Genomic DNA, 26636 nt, shown 5'->3' with positions numbered 1-26636 from the left:
ACTGACCTGAAACATGTGAACTTACATATAACGAAGAACGCACGAACAGGTACAGACTACAAACAAACGATACAGTCCCGTGTGGTAACATATACGGACACAGGAGACAACCACCCACAACAAACAATGTGAAACAACCTACCTATATATGGTTCTCAATCAGAGGAAACGTCAAACACCTGCCTCTGATTGAGGGACCATACAAGGTCAATTAACAATGACACTTAACATAGAACAAACAACACAGACTGCCCACCCAGCTCACGTCCTGACCCACTAAACACAACTATACAAAAGGAAAACAAGGTCAGGAACGTGACATTACCCCCCCCCCCCCCCCAAGATGCGGACTCCGGCCGCAAAACTAAACCTCAAGGGGAGGGTTTGGGTGGGCATCTGTCCACGGTGGCGGCTCCGGCTCCGGACGCTGTACCCACACCACCATAGTCACTCCCCGCTTCCGTATCCCCCTCCCAATGACCACCCTCCAAATAAACCCACCTAAATTAAGGGGCAACACCGGGATAAGGGGCAGCACCGGGATAAGGGGCAGCACCGGGATAAGGGGCAGCACCGGGATAAGGGGCAGCACCGGGATAAGGGGCCGCACCGGGATAAGGGGCCGCACCGGGATAAGGGGCAGCACCGGGATAAGGGGCAGCACCGGGATAAGGGGCCGCACAGGGATAAGGGGCCGCACCGGGATAAGGGGCAGCACCGGGATAAGGGGCCGCACCGGGATAAGGGGCCGCACCGGGATAAGGGGCAGCACCGGGATAAGGGGCAGCACCGGGATAAGGGGCAGCTCCGGACTGAGGGGCAGCTCCGGACTGAGGGGCAGCTCCGGACTGAGGGGCAGCTCCGGACTGAAGGACGGCAGCTCCGGACTGAAGGACGAGAGCTCCGGACAGAAGGACGACAGCTCCGGACTGAGGGACGGGAGCTCCGGACTGAGGGACGGGAGCTCCGGACTGAGGGACGGGAGCTCCGGACTGGCTGACGGCTCTGGCTGCTCATGGCTCGCTGACGGCTCTGGCTGCTCCTGTCTGGCGGAAGGCTCTGGCTGCTCCTGTCTGGCGGAAGGCTCTGGCGGCTCCTGTCTGGCGGAAGGCTCTAGCGGCTCCTGTCTGGCGGACGGCTCTAGCGGCTCCTGTCTGGTGGACGGCTCTAGCGGCTCCTGACTGACGGACGGCTCTAGCGGCTCCTGACTGACGGACGGCTCTGAAGGCTCGGGACAGTCGGGCGGCTTTGAAGGCTCGGGACAGACGGGCGGCTCTGACGGTGCTTGGCAGACGGACAGCGCAGGCAGCGCTTGGCAGACGGACAGCTCAGATGGCGTTGGGCAGACGTGCAGTTCAGGCGCCGCTGGGCAGACGGCAGACTCTGGCCGGCTGAGGCGCACTGTAGGCCTGGTGCGTGGTACCGGAACTGGAGGTACCGGGCTGAGGGCACGCACAACAGGGCGAGTGCGGGGAGAAGGAACAGTGTGTACAGGACTCTGGAGACGCACAGGAGGCTTGGTGCGTGGTGTAGGCACTGGTGGTAATGGGCTGGAGACACGCACCATAGGGCTAGTGCGTGGAGGAGGAACAGGGCTCTGGAGACGCACAGGAAGCCTGGTGCGCGGTGTAGGCACTGGTGGTACTGGGCTGGGGCGGGGAGGTGGCGCCGGAAATACCGGACCGTGCAGGCGTACTGTCTCCCTTGAGCACTGAGCCTGCCCAACCTTACCTGGTTGTATTCTCCCCGTAGCCCGACCAGTGCGGGGAGGTGGAATAACCCGCACTGGGCTATGTAGGCGAACCGGGGACACCATGCGTAAGGCCGGTGCCATGTATGCCGGCCCGAGGAGACGCACTGGAGACCAGACGCGCTGAGCCGGCATCATGGCACCTGGCTCAATACTCAATCTAGCCCGGCCGATACGAGGAGCTGGTATGTACCGCACCGGGCTATGCACACGTACAGGAGACACCATGCGCTCTACTGCGTAACATGGTGTCTGCCCGTACTCTCGCTCTCCACGGTAAGTACAGGGAGTAGGCGCAGGTCTCCTACCTGACTTCGCCACACTCCCTTTTAGGCCCCCCCCAAGAAATTTTTGGGCTTGAGTAACAGGCTTCCAGCCTCGCCTCCGTGCTGCCTCCTCATACCACCGCCTCTCGGCTTTCGCTGCCTCCAGCTCTTCACGAGGGCGGCGATATTCTCCAGGTTGAGCCCAAGGTCCCTTACCATCCAATTCGTCCTCCCATGTCCAGAAATCCTGTGTAGGTGGGTCCTGTTGCTGTTTCACACGCTGCTTGGTCCTTTTGAGGTGGGTGGTTCTGTAACGGTCGTCTTGTGGTGAATGAGCGGACCAAAGCGCAGCGTGAAATGTTGACATAATGATTTATTTAAACAAACGACGAAACACGAAATAACACTTGATAATTAACAAAATAACAAACGACGTAGACTGACCTAAAACATGTGAACTTACATATAACGAAGAACGCACGAACAGGTACAGACTACAAACAAACGATACAGTCCCGTGTGGTAACATATACGGACACAGGAGACAACCACCCACAACAAACAATGTGAAACAACCTACCTATATATGGTTCTCAATCAGAGGAAACGTCAAACACCTGCCTCTGATTGAGAACCATACAAGGTCAATTAACAATGACACTTAACATAGAACAAACAACACAGACTGCCCACCCAGCTCACGTCCTGACCCACTAAACACAACTATACAAAAGGAAAACAAGGTCAGGAACGTGACACCGAAGGCAGCCTATTGAATTGATGTTTCAAAATACTGGTCTTTCTCGGAAAGCAGTGGCTGAATTTTAGTCAAAGGGTTTTCACCACGTGAAGTAGGGGTGCTGGCAGTCTATGGAGTACATGTGTGTATGTACTAATAAATTGCTAACGGGGTGCTAGGCTTATTCCTGAGAGGGCTTCAGCACTGGCAAACCCCTCCCTGGAGCTGCCAATGTCAGCTATCCATTAAAACACTTATGGTGTCAGAGGAAGCGTCGCCCAGAGGATTTCAGCCATGGCAGTTAACCACTTCTAGTCCCATACTTCAAACTCACTCTGGTCTGAACAAGTTACTCTAGCGATCTGCAACATGATTGGTTAAACAAACATTTATTTGCATTTATCGTGTGCAGGTTTATTTTGATTGACAAGAGCTACAATTATTTGATACAAAGCTTTCCATTGCCACAGCATGCAGTCACCCCTTTTGAGAGTGATGCCCTCTAGCGTTGAATAGATTTGCATAAACCAGGCTCAGTTCATAATTCTGTTCACAAACATGTCTGTAATTTCATAGGACACATTCAACATCAATCCTTCAGACCTTCAGGATATTTACAGTGCCTTCAGAAAGTATTCATACCTCTTCAAATGTTTTTGTGTTACAGCCTGAATTGAAAATGGATTCAAAAAATCATCTTTTAGCAAATTTACTGAAAATTAAATACAGAAATATCACATTTACATAAGTATTCACACCCCTGTGTCAATACTTTGTAGGTGCACCTTTGGCGGCAATTACAGCTTAGGCAGTCGTCTTAGGAAATTCTATCTAGATCTACGTATCAGCTTTTCACATCTGGATTTGGGGATTTTCTCCCATTCTTCCCTGCAGATTTTCTCAATCTCTGTTAAATCAGCTGGGGAGCTGCAGGGAACAGCAAGTATTCAAGTCTTTCCAAAGATTTTCAATGAGATTCAAGTCTGGGCTTTGGCTGGGCCACTAAAGGACTTTCATATTCTTGTTCTGAAGACATTCCAGTGATGCTTTGGCTGTATACTTAGGGTCATTGTCCTGTTAGAATGTAAATCTTCGCCCCCAGTCTAAAGGTTGTTTGCACTCTGAAGAAGGTTCTCATCAAGGATTTTGTTCTCTCATTGCTATCTCTATCCTTACCAGTCTCTCAGTCCCTGCCACCGAAAAACATGCTCACAGCATGATTCTGCCACTACCATTGTCACGCCCTGGCCTTAGTTATCTTTGTTCTCTTTATTATTTTAGTTAGGTCAGGGTGTGACATGGGGGATGCAGGTGTTTTTGTTATTGTCTAGGGGTTTTTGTATTTCTATGGGTGTTTGCTAGTCTAGGCATGATGTATGTCTATGGTTGCCTAGATTGGTTCTCAATTAGAGGCAGCTGTCTATCGTTGCCTCTGATTGGGAACCATATTTAGGCAGCCATATTCATTGGGTAGTTTGTGGGTTATTGTCTATGTGTAGTGTTTGTGTCAGCACTAGTCTTCATTAGCTTCACGTTCGTCGTTTATTGTTTTGTATAGTTTGTCAAGTGTTCTTCATTTTCGTCTTCGTTAAATAAATCAAGTATGTATTCATTTCACGCTGCGCCTTGGTCCTCCTCTCTTCAACGTTACGACGAGCGTGACAGAATAACCCACCAAAATCGGACCAAGCAGCTTGAAAGAGAGGAACAGCGCGTTGTGGAAAAATGAGATTCTGGACGGTAAGGGACCATGGGCACAGGCTGGTGAATATCGCCGCCCTAAAGCTGAGCTGGAGGCAGCGAAAGCGCAGAGGCGGCGGTATGAGGAGGCTGCACGTAAGCGCGGCTGGAAAACAGAGAAGCAGGCCCAAAAATGTATTTGGGGGGGCACACGGGGGAGTGGTGTTAAGCCAGGTAGGAGACCTGAGCCAACTCCCCGTGCTTACCGTGGAGAGCGTCGTATCGGGCAGGCACCGTGTTATGCGGTGGAGCGCACGGTGTCCCTGGTGCGTGTGCATAGCCCGGTGACGTACATTCCAGCGCCTCGTATCGGCCGGGCTAGAGTGGGCATCAAGCCAGGTGCCATGAAACCGGCTCTACGCATCTGGTCACCAGTGCGTCTCCTTGGGCCGGGGTACATGGCACCAGCCCTACGCATGGTGTCCCCGGTTCGCCAGCACAGCCCAGTGCGGGCTATTCCACCTCGCCGCACTGGCCTGGCTAAGGGAAGTGTTCAGCCAGGTAAGGTTGGGCAGGCTCGGTGCTCGAGACCTGAAGTGCGTCTCCACGGTCCGGTTTATCCGGTGCCTTCTCCACGCACCAGTCCGCCTGTGACAGCTCCTCGCACCAGCCCAGTACCACCAGTGCCTACACCACGCACCAGGCTTCCTGTGCGTCTCCAGAGCCCTGTACGCCCTGTTTCTCCTCCCCGCACTCGCCCGGAGGTGTGTGTCCCCAGCCCGGTACCACCAGTTCCGGCACCACGCACCAGGCTTATAGTGCGCCTCCACAGCCCAGTACATCCTGTTCCTTCTCCCCGCACTAGCCTTGAGGTGCGTGTCCCCAGTCCGGTACCACCAGTTCCGTCACCACGCACCAGGCCTACAGTGCGCCTCGGCAAGCCTGAGCTGCCCGTCTGCCCAGCGCCGTCTGAGCTGCCCGTCTGTCCAGCGCCGCCTGAGCTGCCCATCTGTCCAGCGCCGTCTGAGCTGCCCGTCTGCCCAGCGCCGTCTGAGCTGCCCGTCTGCCCAGCGCCGCCTGAGCTGCCCATCTGTCCAGCGCCGCCTGAGCTGCCCATCTGTCCAGCGCCGCCTGAGCTGCCCGTCTGTACAGCGCCGCCTGAGCTGAAATAGACTCACACTGAATCAAACATGCAAGTGCTGAAAACAACATAGTGGAAAATTCATTGATTTATCTCTACACCATTTGATTCATAGGCTGCATCCCAAATGCCATCCTATTCCCTTTGCTGTGCACACATTTTGACCAGGACCCATAAGGTTTTAGTCAAAAGTAGGGCACTATATAGGGAATAGAATGACATTTGGGATGCAATCAGTGTCTCAGTGGGTGTGCATCTAAAGATCCTAGTGTCAGGGCTCTAGTCTGGCATAGCAGTACACTCTTAGTTCCAACAGAGTTCTGTGGCAGTCCTCTAGAATAACCATTTTTGGTTCAAAGTACAGTAGAAGCCTTTTTGATTCCAGTAGAGCTATTTTGGGTTCCATGTAGAACCCTATGTGAAAGGGTTCTACCTCAGAGGAGGCTGGTGGATGGAGCTATAGGAGGACAGGCTCATTGTATTGACTGGAATGGAATAAATGGAACGGAGGCAAATAGGGTTTACAGTTGTTTGGATGTGACCCAAAAGGTTTCTACCTGGAAGCAAAAGGGTTCTACATGGAACCAAAAGTTTTTTTTCAAAGGCTTCTCCTATGGGGACAGCCGAAGAACCCTTTTTGGTTTTAGATAGTACCTTTTTTTCTAAGAGTATATGAACAGTGTTAGGGCTCTTGTTAAACCCAGCAGTAATGACTATTACTGACTTCCTCCTCATGTGTTGTGTCCTGCTAGCACACTAAATCAGAGGCCTGTGGAAAGCCTGGGCGGACTAGGGACAGGCGACGGGTGCAGGGGCGTAGAGGATGGGGAGAGGAGAGGAGAGAAGAGGAGAGGATGGACGGGGGTGGAGAGGGATGGGGGAAAGAGGGGAAAAGTCCTGTCAGTGGAATAAGAAGTACTGTAATACAACGGAAAAAGGCCTTTACTGCAGTACATATTACGACATGTGGTGGTTGCTGATGGTCTCCATTAAGACAACAAAGACTGAGACACTGAAATGATGGAAAAGATCCTGCCAATGATAGCTCTTGCAGGACGGTTCCATACGAGTATGGGCATATAGACCAGTTGACTCTGAGGTTAGAATACAACACTTCAGTGGTACTGTAGTCCTCAGCTGCAGGGAGATGTAATCACGGAACTTGCCTCTGCAAGTGTGCATGTCAATCTGTTGTTAACTTGAACTGAACTGAAACTCTTTTCAGGTTGATAAAAAAAAGAACTGTCTTAGAGTCAACATGAGAACCTGAAGAAGCTGTACAAGAAACGCATTGTTTGTTGATGCAGAGCAGAGGAAAAATGAAAGATAAATATACCTAAAGTCAACTCTTTTCAGGTTGAGGAAGAAGTTGTTCATTGATGCACCGCAAATGAAAAATAAATGGAATAAAGAATAATAGATGGTCGGTTGCCTGTCTTGTGTGAGGTTTTTACACTTGTTTTTGGATGGGAGATTGTGTCAGGGCTCCTTCTTATTATGACTTCCCTGTCTCTGTAATAATAAATCAAATCAGTAATAACAGAGAGTAGCAGCGGCGTAAAAGAGGGGAGATGTGGGGGGTGTGTGCAATGCAAATAGTCTGGGTAGCCATTTGATTAGATATTCAGGAGTCTTATGGCTTGGGGGTAGAAGCTGTTTAGAAGCCTCTTGGACCTAGACTTGGTGCTCCGGTATCGCTTGCCGTGCGGTAGCAGAGAGAACAGTCTATGACTTGGGTGGCTGGAGTCTTTGACCATTTTTAGGGCTTTCCTCTGATACAGCCTGGTATAGAGGTCCTGGATGGCAGGAAGCTTGGCCCCAATGATGTACTGTGCCGTACGCACTACCCTCTGTAGTGCCTTGCGTTCGGAGGCTGAGCAGTTGCCATACAGGCAGTGATGCAACCAGTCAGGATGCTCTTGATGGTGCAGCTGTAGAACCTTTTGAGGATCTGAGGACCCATGCCAAATCTTTTCAGTCTCCTGAGGGGGAATAGGTGTTGTCGTGCTCTCTTCACGACTGTCTTGGTGTGGTTTATGGGGTTGTACACAATCACTGCAGCCAGAGAAGAATATAAGAACCTCCTGATCTGATCTATATTTCTACCAGATCAATGCATCTCCTTTTCTGGGATCAGCTGGTTGTGGTTATAGTCTGGATGGAAGCAGATAGTTGACGTACCAATCATATAGCAAGTACACTATCACCCTTCAAACACTCACAAGGTAAATTTTATTCTGGACCTCGAGGCCAGTTCTACTTCTGATTTTCATCCTTCCCCTCTAATCAAGGACTGATTTAGAACTGGGACAGCAGGTGAGTGCAGTTAATTATCATGTAGAACAGAAAACCCGCAGTAATCTGGACCTCCAGGCTTGGATTTAAATACCCCTGCTCTAAACCATACATTTCACATCATTGTCTTATAATACCACCACCTTAAACCCCCATCATACCATCATATGTGTTTGTATAGTGCAATAACATCAAACTAATGTTGTGTCAATGGACTTCACTAGCTAAAGCTCTGGCCCTGTGTGTCTAGCTGTCATGTGTAACACTGTATTTTAACATGTACGTCATCGGATAATCCCTGTGCATCCCAAATGGCACCCTACTCCCTACATAGTGCACTACTTTTGACCAGAGCCATTTGGGCCTTGGTCAAAAGTAGTGCACTATATAGGGAATATTGTGCCATCTGGAATACAGATTTCTTCTCACTGTAGCGATTCCCAACATTTTGGTTTTGTTTAGCTAAGAACACAGAGATACTTCCCATCCAGAGAACTGGAACATTCAGCAGAGTGCAGGGGGGGTGCTGAATGATGAGTCCCCCTAAATGCAACAAAGTCAACATTTTGGGGGGTCTCTAAATAATGTTAATTTAACCATTCTCCTATTTGTTTAAAATGCAATTTGTACTTCTACAGTGGTAAATATGAAAATAAAAGTTTTTTCCAAATTAAACTAGCCCTCCTCCCGTCTACTCCCCTCCTCCCCTCCGGCGTTCGACGTCGCCGGTATACTAACCACCGGTGCTGGGATCCATCATTATACGCACACCTGGCATTACTCATTACGCGCACCTGCACATAATTAGGCACGCCTGGACTCCATTACCTCATATATTACCTCACTTATGTCTGGCACTCCCTTAGGATCTTTCCCCAGTCAGTATTGTTTATGTGTTTCATGTCTATACGCTACTCGTGTTTGTTATATTGTTTGATGTTCTGTTTATTATTAAACTCATCACCTGCACTTCCTTTCCCGACTCCCAGTGTATACGTTACAGAATACTGACTCAAACAATGGAAGCAGCAGGAACACAGAATGTCTCCCAGACAGTCAACGAGCAGGGATACCTTCTGCGTTAACATCATGACCAGCTGGCACAACTGGGGACGGCTATGGAAGAGGTTCTTCGCAGTGTGCAACGTCTTGAACATACCCGGAAGGCGTGGCCGTCAACTAGCGGAGGATACTCTACAAACAGTCGACCCAGCGAGCCAGCACAACAGCCCATTCAGCAACCCGATCTGGTCAGCTATGCCCGTTTGTCCCTCCCGGATAAATATGATGGTACCCCATCTAAATGCCGTAGCTTCCTACTTTAGTGCTCCCTCTACTTTATACACCAGATAGGAGCCCACACCACCGAGAGGTCCAAGGTTGCCACAGTTAATTCTCTGCTGACTGGGCGGGCGTTGGAATGGGCCACGGCCATCTGGGAGCGAGGAGAGGAGCTAGATTCATATGAGGGGTTCATGGCTCTGTTCAAGTGCATCTTCGATCATCCCCCAGAGGGCAGAGAGGGAGGTGAGAGCTTACTTAATTACAGCAGGGGGACCAGACGGCTGCCAAGTACACGTTCACCTGCTGGATAGTAGCAGCATCCAGTGGATGGAATGAGCCGGTGCTTCGTACGCTATTCAGAAGAGGTCTGCGCAAGGAGGTCCAGACGGAATTGGCCTGTCGAGACGACAATCTCTCCTTGGACGCACTCATTGCGATGGCCATCTGTCTGGATAACCTACTTCGGGAGTGTCGGTACTCTTATCGCTTCTCTCCATCACTGAACACTCTGGCTCAGAGCCTGAACCCATGGAGGTAGGGGTCACACGCCCCGCAGCGGAGCGACACAGATGGTGGCAGCTGGGGCTCTGTCTGTATTGTGGTCAAGGAGAGCTCCAGCGGTGTCCGGCACTTCCCAATCCGGGATTCACAAGAGCAGAGGGACGGTCGTGTGTTTTTCCACCTCCTGGTGTAGGAGTGAGTATTCCATCTTCATCACTTCCTGCTAAACACTTTTTGGTGTCCATCACACTAGTTGACTGTCCCTCATGTACTGTGTCTACAGCGTTAGTGGATTCCGTTGCCAAGGGGAACTTTATTGACCAGACCCTTGCCTCCTCTCTTAACATCATCTCATACCCGCTCTCTTCTCCTTTCCCGGTTCAACTCCTCGATAGTCGGCCATTAGGATCCGGAACCATCACACACATCACCCAACCCCTCACCCTCACCGTGGAATCCATTCATCAGGAGAACATACCCTTCATCACCAGTTCACAAGATCATCCTCAGCCTCCCTAGGCTTCAACTTCATAACCCCACCATCTTATGGTCGAGGATGAGAATCACAGACGGGTCACACGAATAACGGAGGACCTGCTTCCCCATCCCCTGTGGTTCCACGTCGGTTGAGAGTCCTATGGTTGCCCTTCAGCCCAACATCCCGGAAGTATACCAGGACCTGCGGGAGGTTTTCTTCAAGACCTGCAACACCTGTCTTCCTCCTCATTGCCCCTGGGACTGTGCCATTGACCTGCTGGTAGGGTGTGCACAGATGAATCTACCTTCTGTCGGTGGCTGAGACCCAGGCCATGGAGGATTACATCCAAGAGGCGCTCCTACAAGGTTTCTTCGGCACGTCCACTTCTCCTGCATCGGCAGGCGGGATGGAGGGTTACGTCCATGTATTGATTAGAGGACTCAATGAAATCGCCACAAAGTACCGTTACCCTCTCCCGTTGGTGCCAGCAGCCATAGGACAGCTCCGCAGGGCCCATTTCTTTACCAAACTGGACCTGCGGAGTGCATAAAATCTCATCCGCATCCGGGAGGGGGATGAATGGAAGACGGCTTTTAGCACAATGTCTGGTAACTACGAGCACTTGGTGATGCCGTTTGGTTTAGCCAATGCTCCGTCAGTGTTCCAGGCATTCGTTAACGAGGTGTTCAGGGACATGCTCGGACGCCAGGTGGTTGTGTATATCGATGACATCCTGGTCTACTCGGCAACCCTGGAGAATCGCGTCACTCACGTTCGAGCAGTCCTGGAACGCTTCCTGGCTAACCACCTGTTTGTGAAGGCTGAGAAGTGTCAATTTCATCAGAAGGCCGTCTCATTCTTAGGCTACCAAATCAGCCCGCAGGGAGTGAGGATAGAAGACAAGAAGGTAGATGCGGTCAGGTCATGGCCAGTCCCAATCACCCTAAAGGGGTTACAATGGTTTTTGTGGTTTGCCAACTTCTATCGCCGTTTCATCAGGAACTTCAGCTCCGTCGCCGCCCCTCTCACCTCTCTCAAGGGTGGTCCCCATAGGTTAGTGTGGAGCCCAGCAGCTGACGGGGCCTTCCGTCTACTCAAGGAACATTTCACTTCCATTGCTCAAACACCCAAATCCCACGATATCCTTTGTGGTGGAGGTTGACGCTTCAGAGGTGGGCGGGGGGGCAGTTCTGTCTCAACGACAGGGTAATCCACAGAACTTGTATCAGTGTGCATATTACTCTCTCGTGTTTGTTATAGTGTTCGATGTTCCATTTATTATTAAACTCACCACCTGCACTTGCTTTCTGACTCCCAGCGTATACGTTACAATAGTCCCCTATCTCAGACCCTTTTTAGTTGCCCCAATTAATTTTTCTACAAAAAAGTTCCTTTTGTCAGTCAGCAAGATACATCAATTCATTTAGTCTAGAAGAGTATAGACAATCGCTGAATGTCATTACACTTTTTGGTGTTTAGTAACCATGTCTATTTCCATTCATCAAATGGTGTGGAAAAAGTCTGACATTCTGGGATTTTTTTTTGACTGGACCTCCTATGCGTGCACGAACTTGCATGGCATTTTTTAATGGACTTAAGAGTAAATATGTAATTTAACGGTATTTTTTATTTATTACCTTTTAATTTGGGCATGAACACAACCAGTCATGATGTTTTAATCTTATAGTCAAACAAATCGCTTAAGGTAGTCTACCTGTGCATATTTGTCCACTCCAAAAACATTACAGCATCTAAACAGTGCACGGTGACTTGTTTGACAATAAGATAAAAACATCACGACTGGTTGTGTTCATGACAAATTAAAAGGTAATTAAAAAATGAATTACATGTCTTTACTATTAGGCCCATAAGAAATGTCATGCAAGCGCAAGACATTTTTGGAGGTCAAGGCCCCCCAAAAATTGAGACCCCGACAATCATGGTATAATTCGCACTCTGACCTTTGACATTTGCTTTAGATTTGACTTCATTCTCACTTTAGGAGTTTCTCTTTAGAGGGAGCTAGGTTAAAGCGTAACAACTGACACATTTAAAAGGACACAGATTGACATTTGTAGCATTGTCAAACTCTTTCATAGATTTTAGGAGAACTAAAAAACAGACAACCCCCTTTCCCCTCCCCAAACAACTAGCGTTATACAAAAAAATGGGATTCATTAAGTAGGCAGGGCCCAGTAGACACGTGCACAAATTAGATTGCGATCATACATCTTCTCCTCAAATTGGGTAAATGTGATTCTAAAATGTAACTTGAATTGAATTCCTTATAGCGATGAACTACTAACACGTTTTTCAACAAAAAAAATTATCCTGGCGAATTATGCACTTCATATCCAAGAATATACTTTATTGAAAAAGGTTTGAAAACTGCAGTTAAAAAAAGCTATTGAGAATATGTGAAAAGTTAAGTTTGTCAGAGTGTTGCACATTTGAAACTTCTAAAAGCAAAGACAAGCTCAATATCTGAATGGTTAGCTAGGTAGAATAACAGACAGTCAGGCAGAAAGGCAGAAAGAGAGAGCAAACACACTTCTGTGAAACTCAGATCAGAGCTAAAATTACATCTGGTAGAAAAATATAAACATTTGCAGAAATTAAGGTACAGTCAGAAAACAGCAATCACATTTTATTTTTTATTATTTTTATTTTTATGTGAGCACCACAAACTCGATATCATGCAGAGGTAAATTACAAAATCTTCCTAAAAATCCTGTTTTATCACCTCAACCAATGGTCAAGGCTTCAAATAGATTGGTTTCAAAGATTATTTTGCTACCCCTGGCTAGCTTCTAATCTTTCATCTCTAATATACACCGAAAACCCACAAATATGCGTACGCTATTTACATATATTGATGGCTTTTAGTTATCTTTAGATACATGCATCAATGATTTTTGTTTTGTTTAGCAAATGGCTTTACTGGTCTCACTAAGTTCAAGTTCTGTATGTCTACACACGCATCATTTGGAGTGTAGAGCTTTTATGGGAGACCATTCATTGACATTATCTCTGTTGTTCCTCTCTGGTCGCTGGTGCGTCTTTAGTCACCTGGTCTGTCCATGTTTATGCTCTTTGTCCCTCTGGTCTGACTCTCCTCCTGGCACCAGCTAGGGACAGAGACAACAGACAGATCTTCATACACTCAAATAATAGAAATAAAGTTCAAGTCAATGTTCAATGATAGGTGGTCATTCTATTTCTATGGTCGCAATTACAGATCCTCATAGGATGACATTACCCATCATTTGAATCCCCCAACACGGTCAAACAGTATGTTATGTTATCAAGGAATCATGGTTTACCTGGAATTTTCCTGCCAGTTACTCGTCTCGGGTTTCCCTCTGTGAAGACAAATTTAAACCTCGGTCATTATAGAACCTTATAGAACCCAAATGTTGGTCACTACAGAACCTTAAAGAACCTAAACCATAGTCATTATAGAACCCTACAGAACCAAACCTCTGTCACAATAGAACCCTACAGAATCCAAACTCCAGCCATAACAGAAATCATATCTTAATCACTACAGATCCTTACAGAACCCAGTGAGGATGAGTAGGGTTTAGATGTGTCTCTTACCTTGGATGAACTTGGTGATTTTTTCAGAGTCCATGTCGAGCATTGAGGGGTTTCCCTCGATGGTGGTGATACGGGAGAAGTCAGCACCTACAGGACGGAGACAGGGATGTTACTGTATATGTCACACTATTATGTATTCTAATGAAACATGCAATTATGTTGGACAATTGACTAATTCTGCCGACTATGCCAAATATCACAGGGTGGAAATGTAACAGTTAGTTTGAATCCTGATTGTCAGTCTCTCAACCCAGATTCTAACAGAACCTGTCACATGTCTACCCAGTGACATGCATATACGTGATTTTCAATTTAACATTGCATTATTTCCTCTATATTAAGCTATCTATCTACGACCAAAGGGGTGATGTTACTGACCTTCCAGCTCAATGTTGGAGATACCACTGCTGGAGCCACTGCTGCTGGCCGAGTACTGAGGACCTGTGGATGACAACATATTGAAACATTACATCAGTCTTCACATAGAAACATAATGTTTTCACAGAGTGGCAGATGTAAGAGTCATGATCCAGAGGTGACGTGAGTAAAGGGAATTCAATACAACACATTAACATCTGTAGACCTGTGTCTCACCTCAGCAACCCAAACATTCACTTCTTTGTTTCATATAGTGCATCAATACACCATATAGCAACTATAGACCAAAACAGGTTAATTTTACTATATGTTAATATGTACCCAGAGTTCTTCAGACCTCATGGATAGGAGTCAAGAAAGACCTGTGTGTCTGTGAGGTACGTACCTGAGACCACTCTGGTAACTTTGGTGACCTTGGGCTCTCCCTCGATGACTCTGGTAACTTTGGTGACCTTGGGCTCTCCCTCGATGACTCTAGTGACCTTGGTGAACTTTGGCTCGCCTTCAATGACTCTAGTCACCTAAAAATCATAATCATGTATTAGATTTATATAACGCTTTTCCCGGTGCTCAACGTGATTTGGTGGTTACATGGGTGGATACAACGGTTGAAACATGGTTTGTTACATTGGTGTTACCTTGGTGATGGTAGGCTGTCCCTCAATCACCCTGGTCACCTTGGTGATGGTAGGTTCCCTTTCGATAACCCTAGTCACATGGGTCACATCAGGCGCTTTAGAAAGAGAGGACAACAAGTTTAACAACTGGAATAAATAACAACAAAAGCATCATCAAAGAACATGACGTTTAAACGGCAAACTAGTAAGATCTGAAGGTCCGAATGAACTTAAAAACTCTAGACACATGTAGTGTGTCAGTGGTTCCTCTACTCCTTGATTAAAATATTGTAGTTTATAGGTTTTATCGAATTAGACTGAAGCCCAACCTTTCACTGGCTTTAAAATAATTCATATGACAGGAATATATTGCATAATCAAAGGACACGTGGATATGTGCTTTGCAGATACGTTCCAAGTAAAAGCTTTCTCCAAGACATCAGTTTTCCCCTTAGAGTAGCAAATACCTCTTTCAGAATCTTGACTGGAGATAATTGTATAAACAGTAACTTGAACTTCTGTGCATATTTCTCTTTCACATCAAGAATTAACCTTACAAGTCAAATCCCAATAAAGAACGGTAATTTTATCCAGAACAGATAAAACCTTCCCAGGTGTCTGCTGCTATGGCAAGTATTCTCTTGTTGCTGTCTGTACTGTAATTATCTGAACAACCACAATGGTTTTTCCTCTTGAACGTGGGTCATGAATCTCATGGAAGACAGAGATCCTCCTTATCTGAACTGTGCCAACTATTCTATCAACTCTTGTAGCACAATGTCTTCAAGTCTTTCCAAGACTACCCATGATATATCATGTAAAATGAATATACACGGAGTGTACAAAACATTAGGAACACCTGCTCTTTCCATGACATAGACGAACCAGGTGAATCCAGGTGAAACCTATGATCCCTTATTGATGTCACGTGTTAAATCCACTTCAATCAGTGTAGATGAAGGGGAGGAGACAGCCACCAATTTGAGTGTGTCAAGAACTGCAACGCACTGGGTTTTTCACGCTTAACAGTTTCCCATGTGTATCAAAAATGGTCCACCACCCAAAAGACATCCAGCCAAATTGATATAACTGTGGGAGTCACCATGGGCCAGCGTCCCTGTTGAATGCTTTCGACACCTTTTAGAGTTCATGCACTGATGAATTGAGGCTGTTCCGAGGGAAAAAGTGGTGCAACTCAATATTAGGATGGGTGTTCCTAATGTCTTGTACACTCAGTGTACTACACAATGCTAAGATGTATGCATGAAGGACGTTATTACGATCCTTTAACTGTAACTTACCTGACTCAATGACGCGTGTGACGATCGTCCTCTCTGAAGGGAACAGAAAACACACAGCAGTTAATCACAGGACAACAACAAAGTTACAAATAGTTGTAACACAAAAAGGTACAGCAGACATCTAAGACTTGGCCTGATACAGTTGTACTCACTCATGAATGTGAGAGGGATTTCCTTATATCTGTATCCTGACACGAACTATGAATGAATAGAAAGAAGGATTAGAGGCTGTAAACCGTATTATTGTAGGTCTGTGTACACATCGTTCTGCTCAACTCCAATGTGGTAGGTACTGTATTTGTTCAAGGCTTTACATAGTGTCTTGTCATCTTAAGGTAATTTAGTAACAAACACTTAGACGTTAATCTCTTCTTGCTATCTCAGGGTTCTCCCTAATTCCTTTATGTGGGTGTGGCCTGGTACAGTACCTGTAACGACTGTCTACTTCGTCCTCCTCCTCAGACGAGGAGAGACGAGAAGGATCAGATGACCAATACGCAGCGAGGTATGTCGACATCATGAATTTATTAGACAAGACGAACACTGAACCGAACTATACTTGATAAATACAAAATAACAAACAAACAACGTAGACTGACCTGAACATGCAAACTACATAAAATGAAGAACGCACGAACAGGAAAGAACGAACGAGACGAGACAGTACCGTGTGGTGCAATAAACACAGACACAGCGACAATCACCCACAAACAAACAGTGAGAACAGCCTACCTTAAATATGGTTCTCAATCAGAGGAACGTCAAACACCTGCCTCTAATTGAGAGCCATATCAGGCACATTAAACCCAACATAGAAACACAACACATAGAATGCCCACCCAGCTCACGTCCTGACCAACAACACAAAGGATTAACACAATAACTAGGGTCAGAACGTGACAGAACCCCCCCCCCAAGGTGCGGACTGCGACCGCACCATCTAAACCTATAGGGGAGGGTTTGGGTGGGCATCTGTCCGCGGCGGCGGCTCTGGCGCAGGACGTGGACCCTACTTCACCCTTGTCTTTGTCCGCTTCTGTGGCCTCCTCAAAGTGGCGACCCTCGCCACCGACCTTGGACTGAGAACCCTAGACATGGGTCCCACTGGACTTAGGAGCAGCCCCGGACTGAGGGACCGCTCCGGACTGGCTGGCTCTGGCAGATCCTGGCTGGCTGGCTCTGGCGGATCCTGGCTGGCTGGCTCTGGCGGATCCTGGCTGGCGGAAGGCTCTGGCGGATCCTGGCTGGCGGAAGGCTCTGGCGGATCCTGGCTGGCGGAAGGCTCTGGCGGATCCTGGCTGGCGGAAGGCTCTGGCGGATCCTGGCTGGCGGAAGGCTCTGGCGGATCCTGTCTGGCGGAAGGCTCTGGCGGCTCCTGTCTGGCGGAAGGCTCTGGCGGCTCCTGTCTGGCGGAAGGCTCTGGCGGCTCTGGCTGGTCCTGGCTGGACGGCTCTGGCTGGTCCTGGCTGGACGGCTCTGGCTGGTCCTGGCTGGACGGCTCTGGCTGGTCCTGGCTGGACGGCTCTGGCTGGTCCTGGCTGGACGGCTCTGGCTGGTCCTGGCTGGACGGCTCTGGCTGGTCCTGGCTGGACGGCTCGGGACAGACGGGCAGCTCAGACGGCGCTGGACAGACGGATGGCTCAGACGGCGCTGGGCAGACGGATGGCTCAGACGGCACTGGGCAGACGGATGGCTCAGATGGCACTGGGCAGACGGATGGCTCAGATGGCACTGGGCAGACGGATGGCTCAGATGGCACTGGGCAGACGGATGGCTTTGGCCGGATGAGGCGCACTGTAGGCCTGGTGCGTGGTGCCGGAACTGGAGGCACCGGGCTAAGGCCACGCACCTTCAGGCTAGTGCGGGGAGCAGGGACAGGGCACACTGAATTCTCAAAGCGTACCTTGGGCCTGGTGCGTGGTACCGGAACTGGTGGTACCGGGCTGAGGGCACGCACATCAGGACGAGTACGGGGAGAAGGAACAGTGTGTACAGGGCTCTGGAGACACACAGGTGGCTTAGTGCGTGGTACCGGAACTGGAGGCACTGGGCTGGAGACACGCACCACAGGGAGAGTGCGTGGAGGAGGAACAGGGGTCTGGAGTGGCACTGGAAGCCTGGTGCGTGGTGTAGGCACTGGTGGTACTGGGCTGGGGCGGGGAGGTGGCGCCGGAAATACCGGACCTTGCAGGCTTACTGGCTCCCTTGATTACTGAGCCTGCCCAACCTTACCTGGTTGTATGCTCCCCGTCGCCCGACCAGTGCGGGGAGGTGGAATAACCCGCACCGGGCTATGTAGGCGAACCGGGGACACCATGCGTAAGGCTGGTGCCATGTATGCCGGCCCGAGGAGACGCACTGGAGACCAGCCGCGTTGAGCCGGCTTCATGACACCTGGCTCAATGCCCAATCTAGCCCTACCAGTGCGGGGAGGTGGAATAACCCGCACCGGGCTATGAACACGTACAGGAGACACCGTGCGCTCTACTGCGTAACGCGGTGTCTGCCCGTACTCCCGCTCTCCACGGTTAGCCTGAGAAGTGGGCGCAGGTCTCCTACCTGCCCTTGGCCCACTACCTCTTAGCCCCCTTCCCAATAAATTTTTGGGGTTTCTTCACGGGCTTCCAGCCACGTCTCCTTGCTGCCTCCTCATACCACCGCTCTTGGGCTCTCGCTGCCTCCATCTCCTCCCGAGCGCGGCGATATTCCCCAATGTGAGCCCAGTGTCCTTTTCCCTCCAATACTTCATCCCATGTCCAGGATTCCTGATTAGTATTGTACCTCTGCTCGAACTCACGCTGCTTGGTCCGGGTTAGGTGGGTGGTTCTGTAACGACTGTCTACTTCGTCCTCCTCCTCAGACGAGGAGAGGCGAGAAGGATCAGATGACCAATACGCAGCGAGGTATGTCGACATCATGAATTTATTAGACAAGACGAACACTGAACCGAACTATACTTGATAAATACAAAATAACAAACAAACAACGTAGACTGACCTGAACATGCAAACTACATAAAATGAAGAACGCACGAACAGGAAAGAACGAACGAGACGAGACAGTACCGTGTGGTGCAATAAACACAGACACAGCGACAATCACCCACAAACAAACAGTGAGAACAGCCTACCTTAAATATGGTTCTCAATCAGAGGAACGTCAAACACCTGCCTCTAATTGAGAACCATATCAGGCACATTAAACCCAACATAGAAACACAACACATAGAATGCCCACCCAGCTCACGTCCTGACCAACAAAACAAAGGATTAACACAATAACTAGGGTCAGAACGTGACAGTACCTTGATCTCCATGTACTTGATGAGTCTTCTCAGCAGCCCCAGAAGGTCAGAGTTTCCAGCAGGCAGCTCTACAGGACAATACAGTACAGAGTGTTAGACATACTGGTAACACTTTACACTAGGGTACATACAGCACAGCACAGTACAGGGTGTTAGACAATCTGGTAAAACTTTATTTTAGGGTACATAAAGGTTACTGCCAAAGTAATGGAAACACTTGAGGAAATGAGGGATACAAGATATATTGAAAGCTGGTGCTTACACCATCATGCTTAGGGTCATGTATATAAATGCTGGGCAGGCCATTATTTTGGCCAATATTTTTTATATACCATGGCTTTGCCCCCATAGGATGACATCCACAGGGCACAAGTGATCACGTAATTATTTGATGAGCATGAAAACAAAGTAAACCATATGGTATGGTTTACATGGCATAAAACCATGTTTGGGCTCGTGGTGGCCTAACACCCTACACTTTATGTTGGTGTTTCCTTTATTTTGGCATTTACCTCTACATACTGGTAACACTTTACATTAGCGTACATACAGCACAACACAGGTTGTTAGACGTACTGGTAACACTACATTAGCGTACATACAGCACAACACAGGGTGTTAGACGTACAGGTAACACTTTACATTAGCGTACATACAGCACAACACAGGTTGTTAGACGTACTGGTAACCCTTTACATTAGCGTACATACAGCACAACACAGGGTGTTAGACGTACAGGTAACCCTTTACATTAGCGTACATACAGCACAACACAGGTTGTTAGACGTACTGGTAACCCTTTACATTAGCGTACATACAGCACAACACAGGGTGTTAGACGTACTGGTAACCCTTTACATTAGCGTACATACAGCACAACACAGGTTGTTAGACGTACTGGTAACACTTTACATTAGCGTACATACAGCACAACACAGGTTGTTAGACGTACTGGTAACACTTTACATTAGCGTACATACAGCACAACACAGGTTGTTAGACGTACAGGTAACCCTTTACATTAGCGTACATACAGCACAACACAGGTTGTTAGACGTACTGGTAACACTTTACATTAGCGTACATACAGCACAACACAGGTTGTTAGACGTACTGAACCATTTAGCACTGCTAAATATATATAATATATCAATAAATGATTCCCTGCACAGTGCGTCTCTCAACACATGACAATATAATTAGTGTATAATTTGTTTCTCCAACAGAGGAGCTGGCAGTCAGAGAGGTTTGAGTCAGTCTTACCTCCGGGGTAGAGGAGGGTTTTGACAAAGTGAATGACTCCATTAGTGGCCATGATATCATTTTCAGGGACCTCAATAGTGTTCACTCTGATTGTGTTGTTAGCCTGGAGGAGAGGAGTAGAGAGGATTAAGATCCAAACACTGATGGGATAATTACAGATAAGACAACCACAATGAGATGAGTTATGAGTACAAGCTGGTAATGTGCCATATGTTTCTCAATTAGGTTGGCATTTACTTTTTCCACATTTTGTTACTTTACAGCCTTTTTCTAAAACGGATTAAATACATTTTTTCCCTCATCAATCTACACAAAATACCCCATTATGACAGAGCGAAAACAGGTTTTTAGAAGTTTTTGCAAATGTATTAAAAAATGTATACTTATTTACATAAGTATTCAGACCCTTCGCAATGAGATTCGAAATTGAGCTCAGGTGCATCCTGTTCCCATTGACCATCCTTGAGATGTTTCTATAACTTGATTGGAGTCCACCTGTGGTAAATTCAATTGATTGGATATGATTTGGAAAGGCACACATCTGTCTATATAAGGTCCCACAGTTGACAACGCATGTCAGAGCAAAAACCAAGCCATGAAGTTGAGCAATTGTCCGTAGAGCTTCGAGACAGGATGGTGTCGAGGCACAGATCTGGGGAAGTGTAGCAAAAACTGCAGCATTGAAGGTCCCCAAGAACCTGATGGTCACTCTGACAGAGCTCCAGAGTTCCTCTGTGGAGATGGGAGAACCTTCCAGAAGGACAACCATCACTGCAGCACTCCGCCAATCAGGCCTTTATGGTAGAGTGACCAGACGCAAGCCACTCATCAGTAAAAGGCACATGACAGCCTGCTTGGAGTTTGCCAAAAAGCACCTAAAGGACTCTCAGACGATGAGAAACAAGATTCTCTGGTCTGATGAAAACAAAATTGAACTCTTTGGCCTGAATGCCAAGCGTCACGTCTGGAGGTAACCAGACACCGCTCATCACCTGGCTAATACCACCCCTACGGTGAAGCATGGTGGTGGCAGCATCATGCGGTGGGGATGTTTTTCAGCGGCAGGGACTAGGAGACTAGTCAGGATCGAGGGAAAGATGAACGGAGCAAAGTACAGAGAGATCCTTGATGAAAGCCTGCTCCAGAGCACTCAGGAAATCAGACTGGGGCGAAGGTTCACCTTCCAACAGGACAACAACCCTAAGCACACAGCCAAGACAATGCAGAAGTGGCTGAAGTCTCTGAATGTCCTTGAGGGGCTCAGCCAGAGACCGGACTTGAACCCGATCGAACATCTCTGGAGAGACGTGAAATTAGCTGAGCAGCGACGCTCCCCATCCAACCTGACAGAGCTTGAGAGGATCGAGGCTGTAATCGGCGCCAAAGGGGCTTCAAAAAAGTACTGAGTAAAGGGTCTGAATACTTATGTAAATGTGACTATTTCAAAAAAATAAAAAATAAATTTGAGGTATTGTTTGTGGATTGGTGTGGAAATAAAACAATTTAATACATTTTAGAATAAGGCTTTAACGTAACAAAATGTTGAAAAAGTGAAAGGTTCTGAATACTTTCTGAATGTAGATAATCTCTTCAGGATCTTTGTGATACTTGCTTGGTCTTGTTGCAGCCATGATGCCTTGATTTCTTATATTTACATCCCTGTTGAGTGTTGAGAGGGTTGGACTCACATGCAGCACTCGGAGGTTGTTTCCCTGCAGAGACTTGAGGAGGTTGGTCACCCCAGTCTCCAAACCTCCACCGATGAACACTCCGTTACTGAAGTGGTAGAGCAGGATGGTACGCAGGGCGTTCATATTGCCTGGCCAGAACAGACAGGGTTTTAGATGGAAGACTATGGATCCATAGTACATATCGTACATACATCTACTAACTCTAAGTCTTATGGATGTTCCTTTGACATTACAACCTTTAGGAGATAGCTTGTAGCTATGGTAGCTATGGTTAAGGTAAGCAGTTTTTCCTGACCACCACGATGTGGCCTGACAAGAACAACCTCTGGCTGTGATATTTGTTTGAGAGACTGAGACAGACTAACAGGGACGGAGAGAGAGGGAGAGTCTGAGAGATGAACCAACCTCTGAGCAGAGCCATGTCACTGTCGCTGACGCCAGCGAAGGCCTCATCACTGGGAGCGAACAGAGTGTATTCTCCTTCCTGTTTGAGCAGGTCAGTCAGACCAGCCATCTCCATCAGTGACAGGAAGATCCTACAACCAAAACATGATGAAGGAAACAGTTACCTGGCTCTCATGACAACCACTGAGGGTAGATATAACCGGTGCCAGTGTGATAGCTTCGCATATAGAACTCCTTCCTGAACTTGTCTCTGACTGGGATTTAACTAGGGTTCTCTACCTTGCCAACACATGTGACCGCCCGTATGAACCGATTGAGCTTTAGAAAAGGATCCTCTACAGTGATGAGATCCTTGGTATTATTTAGATAAAAGATCCCTTGCAAGAGGTGTACATGATTTGGAAAGAAGTTGGCCCACTGGTCTGTATAAACTCTTAGTACATTTCTCAGCCTGCTCCCAGGTCTGTATAAATTTGATTGAACTCTGCCTGATTAGTGAACTCTCTGACTCTCTGGCTATTGGGTTGGCTACAGAACATCCTTTCTCAAGCAGGAGTAGGGGGTGAGACAGGATTGTACTCCAAATCCAACACTGTTTAATATACAATATATTCATGAGTTGGCCACAAAATCGGAACAATCTTCATGTGCCCCTTGATCCTTCAACTAGTCTGATCTCAGATCTGTATGAGCTTGAGCTAACTTATCTGACTATTTCATTGGCTGGAGTACATACAGATCTCGGACCAGGCTAAAGCCCACACAGTCTATATGTCCACAAGCAGCTTACTTGAATCCTCCGTTGTCAGTGAGGATCTGGAACATGGTGGTCTCAGCTGGCTTCATCAGAGTCCTCATCAGGTGGAGGGCCCCGTTACTGCCCTCCTTGCTGCCGCGCACCAGGCAGGAGTTCTCTATGCACACCGCCTACAGACAGACAGGACACAGGACACAGGGTATACAGGTTAAAGAACCACTTAAGTGAAAACTTTTTTTATCCTAATAATGTAACTCTAGTCCTAATATCCTAATTTTAGCAAAATTATGACCTATGTGGGCATTTTGGTATGCTAGCATAAGCACCTAACTAGTTAGCTAGCCAGATAGTAAGCTAGCTAGGCTAATTGGTTCTCCAGCCAGCTAACTTCTTTTTTGAGCATCTTTAAAACTGAAATTTGAGTTGGAACATCTACTGAAGTAGCCCTTAATAAGACATGGAAATTAATAGTCTACTAGCTACTGAATTAACAGACTCTTAGTCAGTCCAGTGGATAGCCCAGTGAAAAGGATATGTGTTGTATGGCAGACAGCCATTGTGTTTGACCAGCTGTTCAGAGACAAGAGATGGACTTGCACCCACGCACACATGCACGCACGCACACACACATGTGTATACTCACACAAACTCTCTCACAAACACACACATACTGTATGCACACGCATACACGCACACACACACACACACTCAAACACACACACAAACACACACACACAGAGACTTACTGTGCGGTAGATGAAGACTCTGAGGAACTTCCCGGCGATAGTCTCCAGGCGCTGTCCGTTGTACAGCTGTCCCAGAGTGATCTTCTCCTTCAGGATGTGGTTCTCCAGAATCACCTTCAGAAAGCTCTGGTCAATGGCCATCACCTCATCTGGAGGATGAGATATTTCATATAGATACATTGTAAGAGGTCAAAAGATTACATTAAATCTGTTTGTAAACAATACATTTTTAGAAACTAGCCCCAATTCTGCAAAAATGGAGATACAAGTTTTTCCCAGGACCTTCACCTCCACTGGGTGGATGGTGTACATGATAAATATACACATGGTAAACTTCTCTATTAAAGAAAACCCAGATGTGTCGACACCTCGTCTGGAAGGGTGATATACATGGAATATATGTACAGTACAGTATATACTACATGGTTAATAGCATATTTAGATAAACAAAAAGACACAATTAACTACAGCCAAATGCAAGGGATCTTGCGGTATTGGGCAAAACTCAGACGTGTACAGATCAAAAGATTACAATAAATCTGTTTGTAAACAATAACTTTTCTAGGAGCTAGCCCAAATTCCGCAAAAATGTAGATCAAAGGTTTTCCTTGGACGAAGACGATAAAAAAGTTAAATTGTGATTATTATCGTCATTATGAGTCATAATATAGGTTAATGATGCAGTCTGGTGGTCTAGTTGTAAAACGTCAACCTTATTTTCCAGGAAATCTCCCGGGTTCTGTAGCTTCCCCACAGACAGATTGATCAGCCAACATTGTAACAGTGTCTGCGTCACAAATTGCACCTTATTCCCTTATTCCCATAGGGCTCTGGTCAAAGGTAGTGCACTACTGTATATAGGGAATAGGGTGCCATTTGGGACACAGACAGTGACTGTTCCAGTCTGCATTTCCCGTACCTAATATACTGATATCCCGTCGGGGGAAGTGCTACCTCCTCCAGGGAGGAAACTGTGGCTCTAATAACAGAGGACGTTTTAACAAGTGCTGAGCTGTCTGAGATACAGAGCTGTTCTGTTCTGTACTGTACCGTGCCGTACGTCGACAATGGACACATCATGTAGAGTCTAAATTAGAGAACAATTTAGTGGAGGAATTTATAGGCCGTAACTCAGCTATTCCAGCCTGGGACTCTTTCCTTTCCTGGAGCATGCAGCAGGCTAGTGTATCATACTACTGATTAATATACTTCGGTTCAGTTTATCACACATGCGTTACAAATGTTGGATTCAGGTAGGAGATATCTCTCCCCACACCTTGTGAGGTCTAGAATGTTCCTATGCTGTGTATGTGTGTATGTGTGTGCGCAGTGGTAATTATATATTCTTAGGGTTTTCACGGCATAAAGCTCCAGCTATTAATCATTCCAGCACTCTTCCCTCAGGAGACCAGTATGCAGTATGTATAGTATATTGCTCACTAGTGAGTCCGCATGACAGCAAGACTAATGTCACAGTTTGGAGCTCAGTGTGCATTACCCACCTGTGAGAAAGAGCAAGAAGGAGAGGAGTGATAAAGTGGTGACAGAGGAGCTAGAGAGAGGAAGAGGGGGACAGAGAGGAGCTAGACAGAGGAAGAGGGGGACAGAGAGAGGCGCTAGAGAGAGGAAGAGGGGGACAGAGAGAGGAGCTAGAGAGAGGAAGAGGGGGACAGAGAGAGGCGCTAGAGAGAGGAAGAGGGGGACAGAGAGAGGAGCTAGAGAGAGGAAGAGGGGGACAGAGAGAGGAGCTAGAGAGAGGAAGAGGGGGACAGAGAGAGGCGCTAGAGAGAGGAAGAGGGGGACAGATAGAGGAGCTAGAGAGAGGAAGAGGGGGACAGAGAGAAGAGCTAGAGAGAGGAAGAGGGGGACAGAGAGAGGCACTAGAGAGAGGAAGATGAGGACAGAGAGAGGAGCTAGAGAGAGGAAGAGGGGGACAGAGAGAAGAGCTAGAGAGAGGAAGAGGGGAACAGAGAGAGGAGCTAGAGAGAGGAAGAGGGAGACAGAGAGAAGAGCTAGAGAGAGGAAGAGGGGGACAGAGAGAGGCACTAGAAAGAGGAAGATGAGGACAGAGAGAGGAGCTAGAGAGAGGAAGAGGGGGACAGAGAGAAGAGCTAGAGAGAGGAAGAGGGGAACAGAGAGAGGAGCTAGAGAGAGGAAGAGGGGGACAGAGAGAGGCGCTAGAGAGAGGAAGATGAGGACAGAGAGAGGAGCTAGAGAGAGGAAGATGAGGACAGAGAGAGGAGCTAGAGAGAGGAAGAGGGGGACAGATAGAGGAGCTAGAGAGAGGAAGAGGGGGGCAGAGAGATAGAGAGAGGAAAAGGGAGAGGGATAGACAGAGAGAGAGATAATGACCAAGAAAGGAAAGAGTTCAGGACGTTCAAGAGTATTTAAGGGGAACGAGGGATGTGTTACAGACAGAATTGAGCGGGGCCATGATGTG

General features: G+C 47.6%; 1 protein-coding gene across 1 annotated transcript in view; it reads right to left on the bottom strand.

Moving 5' to 3' along the window:
• Window positions 1-12774: 12774 nt before the first annotated feature.
• LOC139548876 (periostin-like) overlaps window positions 12775-26636 on the bottom strand; it is a 35679-nt gene continuing 21817 nt past the window's right edge. The window contains exons 10-23 of the mRNA XM_071358791.1: window positions 24197-24345; window positions 23484-23620; window positions 22694-22824; window positions 22286-22416; window positions 20598-20700; window positions 19335-19402; window positions 16183-16228; window positions 16031-16063; window positions 14751-14845; window positions 14498-14633; window positions 14113-14175; window positions 13735-13821; window positions 13458-13496; window positions 12775-13262 (exon numbers count right to left, since the gene is read on the bottom strand). Of these exons, the coding sequence (XP_071214892.1) occupies window positions 13219-13262; window positions 13458-13496; window positions 13735-13821; window positions 14113-14175; window positions 14498-14633; window positions 14751-14845; window positions 16031-16063; window positions 16183-16228; window positions 19335-19402; window positions 20598-20700; window positions 22286-22416; window positions 22694-22824; window positions 23484-23620; window positions 24197-24345 (1262 nt within the window). The 3' untranslated portion in view covers window positions 12775-13218. The remainder of the gene's footprint in view (window positions 13263-13457; window positions 13497-13734; window positions 13822-14112; window positions 14176-14497; window positions 14634-14750; window positions 14846-16030; window positions 16064-16182; window positions 16229-19334; window positions 19403-20597; window positions 20701-22285; window positions 22417-22693; window positions 22825-23483; window positions 23621-24196; window positions 24346-26636) is intronic.

The sequence above is a fragment of the Salvelinus alpinus genome, chromosome 22 (genome assembly GCF_045679555.1).
Source record: "Salvelinus alpinus chromosome 22, SLU_Salpinus.1, whole genome shotgun sequence".
NCBI classification, from domain to species: domain Eukaryota; kingdom Metazoa; phylum Chordata; class Actinopteri; order Salmoniformes; family Salmonidae; genus Salvelinus; species Salvelinus alpinus.
This window is presented reverse-complemented; position numbering and strand designations above follow the sequence as displayed.